This window comes from Lathamus discolor, chromosome 8 (genome assembly GCF_037157495.1).
Source record: "Lathamus discolor isolate bLatDis1 chromosome 8, bLatDis1.hap1, whole genome shotgun sequence".
NCBI classification, from domain to species: Eukaryota; Metazoa; Chordata; class Aves; order Psittaciformes; family Psittacidae; genus Lathamus; species Lathamus discolor.
The window spans coordinates 9,517,902-9,532,926 of NC_088891.1; the positions used below are offsets into that span (position 1 = coordinate 9,517,902).

Here is a 15,025-nt window from a genome sequence, read left to right on the forward strand (position 1 = left end):
AGTTATTGTGTTTATCTGAATTTATGTAGGCTCTTTATTTAAGAGGCACTAAGAGGGTCACTGCAAAACAGAAAGGAAAAAATCTGCCTTGTAGGGAGAAGTGACTGGTTACAGCAGTCTGTGGGAAGTATCAGCTGGGCATGTGCAGACGGAGTGAGATCTGGGGGGCTGGCGAAGTGGTTTTGTCAAATATTACAGGGTTTCATTTGCATCAGATAACTCATTTCAAAGAATCAACCAAGGCTGCAGAAATAGCCTTCAAAACCAGGCTGCCTCCATTAACGCAATGATTTCTCTCAAATACCCAGACCCATATTAATGCCCAGTAACCTTCTGTGTTTCTTTTGAAAGACTGAAATTAGGGAAACAGAAGATTTTTAACCATTATACTATTTTTTCCAGTTGTGCAACAGGAAGGAATTGATGGGTTTGGCATATGTTTATAAAAGTAAAGGCATTGATATTTGTAGGCTGCTGTGGTGTTTTAATGCTAGTTTCTCACTTCTTTGCTGTAAATGCTTGTAATGGGAATACCATAGAAATGTATCCAAGGAAGTGTGATTTTCCACACTGCTATTGTTTGTAGTCAAAAAGCTAATCCTTACCATGCTGTTATTTGCAATACCACAATATTTCCTTATATAAATAAGGATGCTGTGGTTACCAAAATGTAGTAGTTGTTGGTAAATTTTGTCTCCTGACAGCATACTGATAAATGGAAAAATACCCGCAACTTGGTGCATTATTTAAAAGACTGCATTTTTAGGAGTGTTCTCAGGGTTTAAGTTCATCAGCTTTCAAAACAAACATTGGATAGCAGCTGGGACCAGACTTGCAAAGACAGTTGATGGCAGAGTGAAAGACAGGCAGCTTTGTCAGATGCATCCAAGATTTCCTCCTTAAGCATATTGAACTTCTAGTTCACTTTAGTGTAACAAGATGCAGACACATTGGTTTATGTTTCAGACACATCTATAAACACGAATAAGGATGTATACACCTGACAGGTGTTTTTTGGAATTTATCTTAAAATACAAGTGCTCAGGGTGAGAAATTTGCATACACACACATTTGCTAAAGCCAGGCTCTGACAGAGAAGAGTGGATGGGGTTTTCTTTCTAACATGGCTGTGTACATGCTCTTACCAGTCAGTGCTGGCACCCGGGTTTGCTGGCTGGTCCTGTTGACTCCTGCTCTTCAGAACTTTGCAGGTCCCTGCTGATGGCTGGGGCTGACCATGGGCATCACTGAGAAAAGAGCAGCGTAAGCCCCAGGCAGATATTTGGCTTAGAGAATGTGTATTTCACAGTTTGTAAGATGCCACAAGTGTCCAGCTGCTCAGCCATGGATTGGGCTTTTTTCTGGCTAGGGTGGTGGTTATATGGGCAATCTCCATATCTATCTCCAGTTGCTCCATATTCAACCAGATTGTAAAGCTGCGCAACTCCCACTTGCTGTAGCAAAGCTGATGAGCAATGCTGATTTATCCAAAGAGATGCTCCTGGCAACTCTTTGCTGAGTCCAAAACATTAGGAATGAAAGGAAAATCTTGCATTTCTCCTTTATTGTTTTCCTTTTCAAAAGTGAGTTTACTCTTTAAGCGTGAACCGATTCTTTTTTTATTTCTTTAACTAATAAATCAAAATATAGCCTTTCTGCACTTGATGACATAGTTATTCTCTTTGGAATCCCACACAAATATCACTGGTTTGGCTCTGGATTTACCAATCCCTTCATTTCATATAGCCTGAACAGATTGAATGTGTCCTTACGTTTCAGGGTTGAGCAACTTTAAAACTATTTTGTAGCAAAACCCAAGTATTTTAACATATGAAATAGGGCAAAACCTTGAGTTGCAAAATGGGATAGCTTCTTTTTTAGTTTATTTTTCGAGATTATTTTTGGACAGTCATTTTTTCATCCTTTTTTTTTGGTTTGGTTTTGTTTTGGGTTTTTTTTGTCATTTGTTTTGAATTTTATGACCAAAAAAGAAAATCAGTCTTGCCTGCTGAGTGATAGTGTCCTTCCTTCCTTCCTGCTCCCACCTCCCTTCTCTCCCTGGATGGAGATTCTAGTCCAGAACTGCCTTCAGCCATTGGCGCACAGACAAGTTTTCCAGCAGGAGCATATGGCTCCCTGGCAGGCTCCTGAGGCAGTTGTGCTGGCAGCTTCCACTGATGCTGTCCTGTGCTTGCGCCAAGGACATGCCACTGGGGTTGCCTCCCCTGGAGGTGTGCGTCCAGTGCATGTGTGGGGCCTCAGCACGGCATGGGATGCACCAGTGCTCACTCAGAACCCGCTCCTGCTGCCCCCAGAGCTGCAAAGCCCAGCAAAGTCCAGCTCATGCCAGTGGTGATTTGTGTGTGTCGTAGTGGTTATCTGTCAATGTCTGTATATGTTTTCTTCTGAAGCCCCAGAACGGTTTATAACTTCACTTTTACCAGCAGATGGTAAATGTAAGGTGATCTGCAAGACACAAGGGTGAATCTTGATGCAATTGAAATCACAGGGTATTTATACCTATAGAGATATGATTTTAATATATGGGACTGTTTGCTAAATTTAGGGTAGGGGTGACAGTCTCCCTATAACGCTAAAAGCACATTTTTTTATACTGTTAGTCATTAAGAGCAGATATGCCTGAAGTACTTCTATTTTGAAGATAAAACTCCCTCCTGACCCCTATTAATTGGGTTCACCTCCAAGGTTGGGAGGCACTTTAGTCTCTCTCTCCATTGCCTCCATGACCTCATCCATCCATGTAGTCATTCTCCAGTGTTGCTGATAGCTATTGAACCTACTTAACCAATAACCATCAGGCAGTAATGACCTTACTTCTGACATGGGATCAGATTTGAACACACAATTCAGACTCATAAACATTTATCTCTGTTCAATGTTGAAAATAAGGAAACTAAATACCCAGAGACTATCTAGGTATCTTTTATTGTCCTTTGCCAGCCAGTTTGTCTATTAGAAATTCTCATGGGTCATTCCAAAGACAATTGTGACATACAAGGTTTCAACATGAGCTAAATTTATTTAAGCAGAAGTGCTTTCTTTTCATATCCTTTAGTGTATGCGTGCACACACACAAAAGATTTTCAGGCTCTCCAGGGAGTTGCCAGTGTCCCTTAGGTCTACCACAAGCCTCTTTAAACATTCATTTAAAAGAGAAATATACACTTGTTATAGGAGTGTGCTAAGCAGGCATTTGTCTTCAAAAGTCCTTCTCTTTTGATGTACTTTACTGAACAAATACAGTCTATTAAGAGATTTTTAATTTTAACTAAGGTGTCTTTCACACTAATCAAACTGGTTTGAATCTGTTGCCCCTGAGAAATGCAAAAACATTGGGCCATAAAAAATATGCGGCTCATATATGACGTAACTTGATAATTTCTCATTTTCATTTTCCAGGCACCCATGGAGTTTTATTACTGTTAAAGGAAATCCCTCCTCTTCTGTTGAAGACCACATTGAATATCAAGGTAATTCATGCACAAAATGCTAGCTTGACATTATCTCTGGAAGGTACTGGATTTGTGGCTGAGATTAGTTTTGTTCATGGTGTTTTCACTTGACACTGCATTACATCAAAGCTGTGGGCAATTGATGGTTAGATATATTTGACTCGTATCTCTGTATATTATTCCTATCAATACGGTTGAAGCAGCTGAGTGTGTATGGGGGTATAACCTGGATTATCCAAACCCTGAGATTAAAGGGTGAGATCCTGCACCAGTGTAAATCCATGCAACTCCTTAGAACTCAGACACTGCCTCTTTTAGACACAAGGCTATGGAACAAACCCAGTCCACACCAGCTGAAAATTTAATCAGTGTATCCTGCATTAATAGCTTCAAAAACTGCAAAACCATTTTCTTGCAAGCTGAAGACTTTTGAGTCTGTGTCTTTTTGTGACATTTTCAAAAGCAGCTAACAACACAGCTTGCTACAACATCAAATAAAAGTAGCAATAAATTACAAATCACTGGTTTTGTATCCTCTCTTGATTTTTGAAGATTTTTCCTCCTGATTGTCCAAGCAGTTATAAAAGTGTCTGAAGCCTCATTCCAAGATCAGTAATTTTGTCTGGAAGATGTGCAGGGCTAGTTCAGGATAATGTAGCCAAAATATACCAACACACAGAGGAACCACTACCTTTCAGTTCTGACTTTTATTGATTGCTTTCAGGAATTTTACCAATGTTTGTTTTTGTACAGGTCACAAAGGGTCAGCTGTGGCCAAAGTATTCAAACTATTCAAAGCTGAGAATGGAGAACATTTTAATGTCTCTTCAACTAGTGAGTGGGTTCAAGGTAAGAGGCCTGTCTGCCATCTATCTTGGTGGTAAAGACTTGACAAATAGGGTGAATCATCCTTTTTATTGAAATACTTTTCCATTTGGGAAGAGTGGACTTGCTAGCTGCTATTTACATCGCCACTAACCTAAGTAAAGAACATGCACAGATTCTTTCCCCAGTTGTCTCCAGGACTCTCTGAATAACTGTGATCCTTTTTCCTTTACTGCACTGGGTATTAAATTCCATCTTTTATGATCTAAGAGATCACACAAAACCTCTTACTTCTTTTGACTGCATAGACATCATGTCCATGTTACTGGTAACATACAGTAACTGGTCATAACTTGATATCAAGATCAGAAAAGGCAGCTAAGGAGGACACAGATCAAAATCCATTCCTATTAATAATGATCATACTGCATACTCCAATTATGTAGCTTTTAATAACTCCATTCTCTCTTAGCTCGTTACACTTCACAGCATCATTTAAAGCTTCTGACAGACTGGCAGGAAGAGGCAGGAATCAGATCATCAGGGAAGAAACTTGGGAATAATACCTGAGATCATATTATGCTTCATGCATTTTTGCTACATTTATTAAGCTTGACTTACAAATTGCTTTTCTTGTTTGTACTTGTCTCCAGATGTAGAATGGACAGAGTGGTTTGAGAAGCCCAGTAAAGCAAGATCTAAGGACATGGAGAAGCTTTCTGACTTCAAAGCTGCTCATCCTGATAAAATCTGTAGGCAACCCATTGACATCCAGGTAGGCTTGCTTACCACTTGCTTTAGAGGGGCAAGTCCTTTTTTGGACTGACACTGAACCCCAGAGTAATTGTGCTTGTCAGTGATTTTTATTTCCAAATAAAAGACACCAATTATTTTACTGCTCTAATACATAACCAACAAGATCTGGTATCTTGTATCATTCTGAGACAACAGTTTAAAGAACTGAGCTCCTTTCAGTAAATTCTAGCTTCTGGCATAAAAAGGAGTACAGATGGGGTCAGGGACAGCACAGATGCTATCACAAAATATGTGGTTCCCTGATGGAAGATTAAAAGGAAAAAAAAAAACATGAAAATTTCAAAGTTTTTAAATGGTCTTGGAATGGACCCTCCCTAAAAAATTAATCATAGAATGCAATGAGATGGTAAAGCTACCAGCTGTGATAGGTAAAGCTACCAGCTGTCAGTGAGCTTGCAGCCATTTTTTGGAGTGAATTGTTTTGTCTCTGTGGAAAGAAATCTGAATTTTGTTTGGGGCTAAACATAATTATATCATCAGGCCACCAAGCTGATGAGAAATCATATTCCTTTCCCAAGACTGCAAAAGCCTCTTTAAGGGAAAAAAAACACCCAAAACCAAAATGACAAATACCAAGATTTTTTTTTGCATATGTTCACCATATACTGTATATGTCTACCTGGTAAAAGAACTATAGCAGAAGCATTGCCTAGAAAAAGACAATAAAAAACTTCATATCTGGTAGTCTGCATACTCTGAACTAGCAGAGTTGTCGTTATTCACAAGAATGCAGCTATTGAAGTAAACGGGAATGCTGACAGTATGAGTGCAAGTTTCCAGAGCCAGATGTCATAAAACATCTCCCCTTGAACAGAAAGGAAAAACTTGCCCTATAATTTTCTGCCAGGTCTTAGCAAATCCATATTAATTTTTGCTTCAATATACATATATTAGAAGTGACAACTTAGTTCGAACCAGGGGTCAGATGTTTGTTATGACACAGTCCCTTCTAGCACGCGTATTAAAAAGGAAACAAGAAAGATATTCTTTTCAAGAAACAAACTTTCTTTTTTCCTCTACTGTTGAATCACAGTTACTTTTTTTCCCCATGTATGTTAAAAGCAAGACAGCTTATTTTGGTTTATCCTGCAGATCTTAGGGCAAATCCTTAGGTAGTGTAATCTGGTGTTGCTCATTGCTTTCATAAAGTTACACTGATTTATAGCAGCTGGTCTGCTCCAGCTATGCTACATACAAGGAAATTGAAGATATGATGATAATAACAGAAGTGCTGCACAGCCAGAGGCACATTCCTTCAGCTGATGGTGCTAATCCCGTACATGGTAGTGGGGTGTATGCATTAATAAGGAAGGTCTACATGAGTGAGAGAATCAGGATCAGACCCTTCATTGAAAGATGGCTTATCTGTTGGTGCCTTGTAAAAATGCACGATACTTGGATTGCCCAATGCAATGCATCACATTTTTGTGAAAGGGTCAAGAGAACTGCAAGCTATAGAGCTGGAATGTGAAATTCAGCATGACCCTGAGGAGTGACAAGGCTCCAGCAGGAACACAGGCAAGGTCACATATTGCACTGCTTCTTATCAGGATAGAGCCTTTTTTCTCAAGGCAGCTCTACAGAGTGGCACTTTTACGTGAGAAAAAGCCACCTTTTCTTTTTCTGTTTGGAGCAATGGGTCATACAGCAGCGCGGTGGGTTTTTTTGTTAGAGACTGATCCATGCAAAGAAGAAATAAGACTCCTACCTCTTTCTTCTGCAAGGTTCAGACATAGCCTAGCCACAAGACATTAAATGAGTGCAGTGAAGAGGCTTGAAAACATTAGTTCATTTGGGTACAATCATCTGTGTTCAGTGTTTTCATCTACCCTCAAACCAATGGCAAGAGAAAATCTAGGGCACCGAGGCAGATGTTAGTGAAGCTCAGAATACTCCTCCCAAAAAAGCACATGGTCTTAATATAGATACAGAAGAAAGGCATGCACCTAGCAATAATCTGTGCGGCTTGCAAATAAAATAGCTGTGTTTGAGCACCAGCTGGAGTGCGGCTGCATAGCACACATAACAGTCATGTTTTGTTACACAACTGTTGTGCATCACCAAAAACAAAGCAAAGGCCTCTTCTGATGGCACCAGTGCTTTGATGAAATCCCTTCACCTCAAGGTATCACCTATTCTTCTATTCTCATTCCAGGCAATGACGCTTGATGGGGCTGATTTAAGAACTGAAGTGTTCTACAAGAGTGGCCATGATTACAGGTTTCTGTGCCATGGGAAGGACCAGACGGGCGAGGGCTGCCAGAACTACAGAGTACGGTTCCTGTGTGGCAGATCTGGTATGAGCCCCATGTCTGAAAGCTGGACCAGGGAAAAGCAGAAATAGTTTTCTGATGACTGACTCTTGTTCGGTGCAAGAATATCTTGAGTCAAGCTAAAACTTGGGCTGGGCTACTGAAATGAACACAGATAAATCTTCAGTACGATTTATCTCAGGAAAAATTCCTGAGCACTAACAAAGGCAACAGGGTGGTGTCTGAAAAACCCAGCAAGGCTATGGCAAATACTTGGCAAGTCCTTTCCTGTAATACCTTGTCTTTTGCTAAAGCACTTCAGGATGAGGAAGAATTAGTCAATCGGAGTGTGCGAAGACAACAGGTTTTGAAAGTAATACTTTATTTTGTCGTTATTGATTCCAGCACCACTGTCCCTGACCTCGTCATTAGACAGGTCATGAGGATTTGTTGGCGGGAAAAGGTGTGGAAGACTGTTGTTTTGCTGGAAAAAGCAGTCATTAGGTTAAAGACCACTTGGCTGCTGTAAATAACAGTGCCCGGCGCCCACAAGCGCTGCTGCTCAGTGGGTGTGGTGAAAAAGAGCCACTAAGAGCTACATTTAAATTTAGTCCTGGGACTAGTGGAAAATCCACCTGCCTGTAACTGAAGGAAAACACTTTCTTGTTTGCTCACTTTCCAAGCCAAAGCCAGTAAGAGCCATGTTTTGAAGAGTTAAGTATTTTTTGTTGCATGAGGAAATCATCATTTTTGGTTGCATTCCAGGCAAAAGGGGAAAAAAAAAAAAAAAAGAAAAAGGAGCAAACATTTTCTGATAAGATTAACTGAATTCTCCACCCTTCCATTCTGGCTTTTCAGTGAAACCGAAGCTTACGGTAACCATTGACACCAATGTGAACAGCACGGTCCTGAATCTGGTGGATGACGTGAGTTCATGGGAGCCCGGAGACAGGCTGGTGGTTGCAAGCACAGACTACTCCATGTACCAGGCAGAAGAGTTCCAAGTGCTGCCATGCAAAGCGTGCAGACCCACCCAGGTCAAGGTAGCAGGTAAGGTGCTTCATCTTATCCTGCTGGTGTTGCAGTTCACAAATTCTGTTTGTGCTGAGGTGACTCCATTAAGAACTGTGGAGAGCTGAGAGACACATGAATTTGATGGCTGGTTTTTAGATGCTTTGGGTAAACATATGCCTTTCATGCTTGAAAGTTGTTTAATTTGATTCTGATTCATTTCTGCCTTCCCTTTACGTAGCTGACTCCTGGTTTTGTCCTCAAGCACACTATTGAACGAATGTATGTGTTTAAGAGAGACAAATACAGGTCATGTATTTGAAATGTTCAATTTTACATAACTGCATTTGAAAACATATCACTTCCTAGAAAGCAGGAGATGAGCACAGCTGATCCAAAGAGTGTGCTAGGGCAGGAGCAGACCGTGAGAGACTGCAAGGCTATGAACTAATGTGCCGCTGGCTGTTTTCCTAAGAAAGTTACACTTAACAAGAACTGTAATCTTACAATTTAGAAATACTGTTTTGTACTACTGAAGCTACTGTTTCTCATTTGCCTTGTCTCCAGACGGCATTGCTTAGAGGTGATGTATTAACCAAACATTTCTGGAGTAATGAGGCCAGGGAGTTGTGAGCTCTCATGAACAAAGAGTTGCTCTTGCAGAGCCAGGTTAGGTGACTAGCTCAAATCCAGAACAAATTGCCTCTGATGAAAAGGCATTGTAGTCTAATCATTGTAAAATGGTCTTCAGATACTAAGTCCAATTGTGTAGCATAGCCATGGTGAAGCACAGACTGTTACTGATACGAGCATAAAAGTGAAATCCAGAGTGGTATTGAGTCTGTGAAGTGATCTGTTCCTTCTAGAGTTATGTTTTGGCATGCTGATAAGCAGAGCATGGAAGTACCACATGAATGGCCTCTTCCAGGAATAGATGAGGAATTTTTAACTTTTATAATTTACTCACACGTAATTTACTCAAAAGCAAAAGTTATTTTACAATATAGAGCTATGTAATAGCTGAGGCTGTATTTTAAAGGCAGCATCTGCCTGGTGGTAAATCGTACATGTTACATTATCTTATACACTGGCAGTTGCTGTAGGCAGAGGTTTTGTCTGTATTTACAGTAAGATCTTTCTGAGAAACCATGAGGGTATTTGGAACATGCAGTGCACCAGGGAGTTTGCTTAGTTCTGTGAAATGAACTACTTCCTCATTATCTCTGATGCAACATCTTCTGGAAGGTATGGATATGCTTCCTTTGGCAACTGCTTCCCCAGAGAGCTCTAGCCGTTCATTGTTGTTTGGCCCTGAAGAGAGATGTTCATCAAGCCAAGAAAAATGTTGTTCACAGTTTGAATGTATCATAGTCTTATGACTTAAAATGTCTAGCATTTTCAAAGAAGACACATTTCCAAGCTGAATATTTTTCTTGAGCAACTTTTGAGCTATTGGAAAAACTGTGCCAAGCTAGCATAATACAAGCCACATCATGAAGATGATCTTGGAAGATCGTCAGTGAAAATAAAGATGACAAGGGAATATTTCTCTTTAGGCTTCTCATAATCTACTGAATCTGTGAAATTCATGTAATTACAGTTATCTTCTGCAACGATGGCAATTAAGTTTAAGGAAATGAAGAAAGGGTTAAAAAAACCAAAAACAGTTCATGTGAATTTTAAGTAAAGAAACAGTGGAAACACTTGTTAAAGTAATTGTGCTTTTAGTCTCCAATTACTCTTTAGGAGAATTAGGACATTCTTTTTATTACCACAAATGACATGAACACTGGGGCCAAAGCCTGCCCTTACTTATATCCAGGCAACTCCATTGACGTCAATGGGATTTCACTGATTATATAAATCAAGGCAAAATCTACTCCAGGAATAAAAATTACATCCAACTTTCTTGTAACAAAAGCACATTCACACTAGAAAATAAAATAATCTGTCTGATTCTAAATTCGACCTAGATGAAATGAAACCTGGGTGGGGCTGAGATTGGTCCCTAGCTTCAGGAGCCAAGAGATCCCTGAGCTGCTCTTTCCCCAGCCATGATGTAACTTCATCCATTGCCCTGTGCCATGACATGCAGGTAGCCAAAATGAGCCACGGGGTGGGTGCTCTCTATGCCTCCTCCTCTCTATGCCTGTAGCTTCCCACAGCCTGCACAGCTCTGCAGGCAGGCAGCAGTAGCATAGTGATGGGTTTCAAGGTGTGTTCATTGCTGGAGGAGGCAAATACCACCACTCTGAGCGCTTGGCTTGCATTGAAATTGGTCTGCATACAGGTATGCGCATATAAATCCACTGTCCTGTGATCAGGTACTGACTTTGATAAAACTTTTTGTGATTCAGTTAATCAAGACTTCTGTTAAATCATAGAATCATAAAATGGTTTGGGTTGGGCAGGACCTTAAGACCATCCAGTTCCAACCCAGCTGTCACGAGCAGGGACACCTTCCACTAGACCAGGTTGCTCAAGGCCCTGTCCAACCTGGCCTTGAACACTGCCAGGGATGGGGCAGCCACAGCTTCTCTGGGCAACCTGTGCCAGGGCCTCAGCATCCTCACAGTAAAGCACTTCTTCCTTATATCTAACCTACATCCCTTCTGTTTAAGTTTAAACTCATCACCTCTTGTCCTATCACTACAGTCCCTAATGAAGAGTTCCTCTCTGACATCCTTGTAGGCCCCCTTCAGATACTGGAAGGCTGCTATGAGGTCTCCACTCAGCCTTCTCTTCTCCAGGCTGAACAGCCCCCATTTTTCTCAGCCTGTCTTCATACGGGAGGTGCTCCAGTCCCCTGATCATCCTCGTGGCCCTCCTCTGGACTTGTTCCAACAGTTCCATGTCCTTTTTATGTTGGGGACTCCAGAACTATACACGATACTCCAAGTGGGGTCTCACAAGAGCAGAGTAGAGGGGCAGGATCACCTCCTTTGACCTGCTGGTCACACTTCTTTTGATAAGGCTTTACTTTTTCCACTGGCGCATCATCCATTGCGTTAAGGGGGATTGGCCGACAGATCAAGCACAGAAAAATAGCTGTCAAAAGGAGTAGGCTCGCTTCTAGCCTTAGCACAGGTGAGCACAACCTGTTCTTGTATGGCCACATTAGGCTCTTAATTGCATGAAGATGTTCAACATAAATGTCTGTCTGCCTTTAGCTATGTCAGATATGCAAGGTTGCTTTGCTCCATTTGAGAAATAAACTTCACCAGATACATTTATATGTGGGGTCTCAGAGGAATGTAATTTGTAGTAAGTGGCATGTCTTGATTTTCCCCAAGAGGTTTAGTTTAAGAGCTGAAAACTCCAGAAGTCTGCCCTTTCAAAGACAAATGATAAAACCATTCCTACCCATGATGATTTATTTCCTTTTAATCTTTTCTCTTTTTTTCCCAATTTGTTTTTTGTTTGTTTGTTTTGTGTTTTTTTTTTTTTCAAACAAAACCTAAATGTCAGGTCTGAACTACTTAAGAGCCTCTATTTTAAAAAAGGCAGAAAACATTTGCTTTGGGGACAGACAATTCAGTGTTGCAGCCTCTTGGCATACTAAGGTTTGATTGTAATTGATGCTGTCATCGTTTCATAATATTTTGATAGACACAGTTTAGCATATTGTGCCAACTAAATCAAACTCATTTGTTAGCTCATGTCCTATTTATATTTGGTACTTTCTGCTGAAAACCCAAACTTTCTTTACATGCTAGGAATGGACTGATTAAAAGCTGATCTTTTCAAAACAGCTTAAGAGCGTTAATACTGAATTGCCATCAGGTTTTAGTAGGATTTAGTTGTCTAACTGTGGACTTCTGCAAATCACAGTGTAGAAAGTTGTGGAGGGCACCCAGGCACTGACCTTATGCCCTCCTTTATTGGAGTAATTACATTAATGTCAAAACTGTGGCTTCCATGAGTAAGCCTGGTTTGCATGAGGACTTAGCTCTGCAGGTCCTGCTCCCCATCAAATGGTCACTCACGTAAATGGAACGTTTTTTCTTGTCTTGCCTCCTTTGTTTTTTGCTTGTCATTTTTGTGCCTAGATTATTTTCTCTGTGGGAACAGATTAAAACTGTTTGATCTTCCAACTTCACAAGGTTTGGGGAGGGACAACAGTATAGGGCAGAGGGAGGGAGGAGGAAGGAAGGAAGGGTTGTGTTGCTATGATAGAATTGGATAGTAGGAAAGATCAAGTATTTTGTGTAGTTTCCCTGGGAAACAAGTCTTATCTTCATCTTGGTTGCTCTGTATGAAGTTACTACTAATGCTGATAAGTTTCACCATGGAACAAAAATGATGAAATGCTCTTTTGTGCTCCTATATGCTTTGGATAAAGCATAAAAAACCTGTTTGTACCTTGCATAATTACTTCAGTTATCCCACATACTGGTGAATCTATGATTACAAGCACACTTATCTTAAATCCTGCTTATTGGATTGCAAATGCTAGAGAGAGATAGAGCTTACAGTGATCTTGTTCATGAATAAAAAATGTAAATCCATAGTTGTCTAAACTTCACAGCCTGTGTTGGCATTCATCTTGTGCTATAAGGATGGGAGAAGTTACTCTGCTATCAAAATTCAGATACTTTTAGAGATTTAGGGGGGTTGTTTAGAAGTTGGCATCATTTTGGCTGGAACTTGCCAGAAACTCTTTTTTTTTAAGCCAACCCTAGTGCTTGAAGGCTGGGCAGGAAATGTTGTGATATGGCCCTTTCAAACAGTCTTTCTGAGCTCTTTCTTCTGCCTCTGGGTATTGCCTGGAAGCAAAGTTGACAGAAGCATATTCAAGTTGACATAGCGGTTCAGAAGAGTTGAGTTTGGGCCTGATTTAAGTAAGGAATTGATCTCTTTGTCCACTAGACCTGCCTAATCTTCTCATCCCAGCTACAAGAACTTATGTCAGCATAAGGAGAGAAAAAACCTGGACATTTGGAGAAGAAAACCCTAGCATTTACGCAAATATGTTAGTACATTGCCAAGTAGCTGCTCCAGAAAGAGGGTGTGAGATGGGACAGGAGTAGCCTTAGGAAAGAGTGTGACACTGCCGCTGGGATAAAACACTTACAGACCTCTCAGTGCTTAGTTAAAGCCAGCATGAGCAGATGCATTTTCCCTAGTCCACATCAGTATTCCTGTTGCACCAGTCTGCGGCAGTAAGATCCACTTGTTTCAGCCGTGAAACCAAACAGCTACGGAGGCTTTGATCCAATAGAGTATTTAATAATTCGCTTAATAATATCCATGTTAAATCAAGGCTCTTCACACTCCTACAACAGAGGGTGTATTTCCAACCTTTGCAGGATACCATGCAGGATCTTGAAGGAGAAAAGGGATGAAGGGCTGTAATAGGATGAGTTACTCAGCAGGAAAATATCCCCAAAAGACTTAGCTCTGAACTCCTTATCAAGTTTCATCCTTTCTGCTGTATGTTTTGCTTTGTAGGTTTTTTGGTTTTGTTTTTTTGTTGGTTTTGGGGTTTCTTTTGATTTTTTTTTTTTTTTTTTTTTTTTACTGTAAACTTAGTTTTCCATGTGAGAGTTAGGAATACAAGGAATATTTATTTGTTAAGATATCAGGTTGTACTGTATGACTCAAGAACCTGATCAACTCACCCAAATCATGCTGTGTTGCATTACAGGCTTGTGGCTTAGGGATGCAATAGCAAAGCTCATCAAGATTATTCAGAATAATGAGGATTTGACAGGATGTTTGTGTGAACATTTGTTGGTTATTAAATACAAGGAATAAGGGCATTACCACCAGTGCTGATAAATATCTGGCAAAAAACACTAAATCTGACAGAGGCCTGGGATGGCATCTACAATGAATTGCACTGATTAGAAAGATGCCCTGAAAGATTCACTGTCACTGGATTATATGGGTCGAACATACAAGTTTGCGTTTAACATTTCCTTTTAAAAACTCTTGTTTAGGAAATGTTAAAAGATCATGAAAGAGAAGGTCTTGGCCTTAGAGAGCCCAAAGAACAAAAGGGCCCTTTAGAGAAAAAAATAAATCCAGGAGCATCTTAGCTCCACTTTATCTTCACCAAAGCCAGACCTTCAGGTGCCTGTTTCACTTCTGAAAGGGAGATTTAGCAGTTTGTCGTTTAGAGCTAAGGCATTTAGGAATGTATAAGTGTACCTGGGAGGGTTGTCAGACATCTGTGTAATTCACCAGAGCTAAGCATACATCCACATCTGTAGCAGCTGAAATAGTTTTAAAATTCCACCCTCCCTAGGTATGATAAAGCTTGAGACCCAGGTTTTATGGCTATGTTTGTATGTCACGTTGTCCTGGAGCTTTGTATGGTTTGGAGAGTCTCTGCTTTGAATTGCTTTATTAGCATAAGCATGCCCTTGATTAGCGGATCATCTATGTTTATTTTAATGCATACTTTCTTTCCATAATTACCTTGTCCTTGCCAACAGTTGGTGACTTTAATAGTCACTGTCTTGAGTAATAAGCATGGAAATGTCCTCATATTTTCTGGATCAAGACTTCTACCAGGCCAGATCACACATTAAAGAAGCTTTTCACCATGAATTTATATATTGCTACCTGGAGGCACTGATACTACAAATAAAGTGGCAAACTCAGGGCATTTTCGCTAGTCCATCACATAGGCCTGTTATGGGG

The 15,025-nt window shown here is 40.4% G+C and overlaps 1 protein-coding gene across 2 annotated transcripts in view; it reads left to right on the plus strand.

The window, feature by feature from the left end:
* Window positions 1–15,025, plus strand: part of CEMIP (cell migration inducing hyaluronidase 1) — a 115,683-nt gene that overhangs the window by 67,095 nt on the left and 33,563 nt on the right. For both annotated transcript variants that reach the window (XM_065688801.1, XM_065688802.1), the window contains exons 7-11: window positions 3,421–3,491; window positions 4,227–4,322; window positions 4,952–5,073; window positions 7,270–7,411; window positions 8,225–8,416. In XM_065688801.1, coding sequence (XP_065544873.1) covers window positions 3,421–3,491; window positions 4,227–4,322; window positions 4,952–5,073; window positions 7,270–7,411; window positions 8,225–8,416 — 623 coding nt within the window. The remainder of the gene's footprint in view (window positions 1–3,420; window positions 3,492–4,226; window positions 4,323–4,951; window positions 5,074–7,269; window positions 7,412–8,224; window positions 8,417–15,025) is intronic.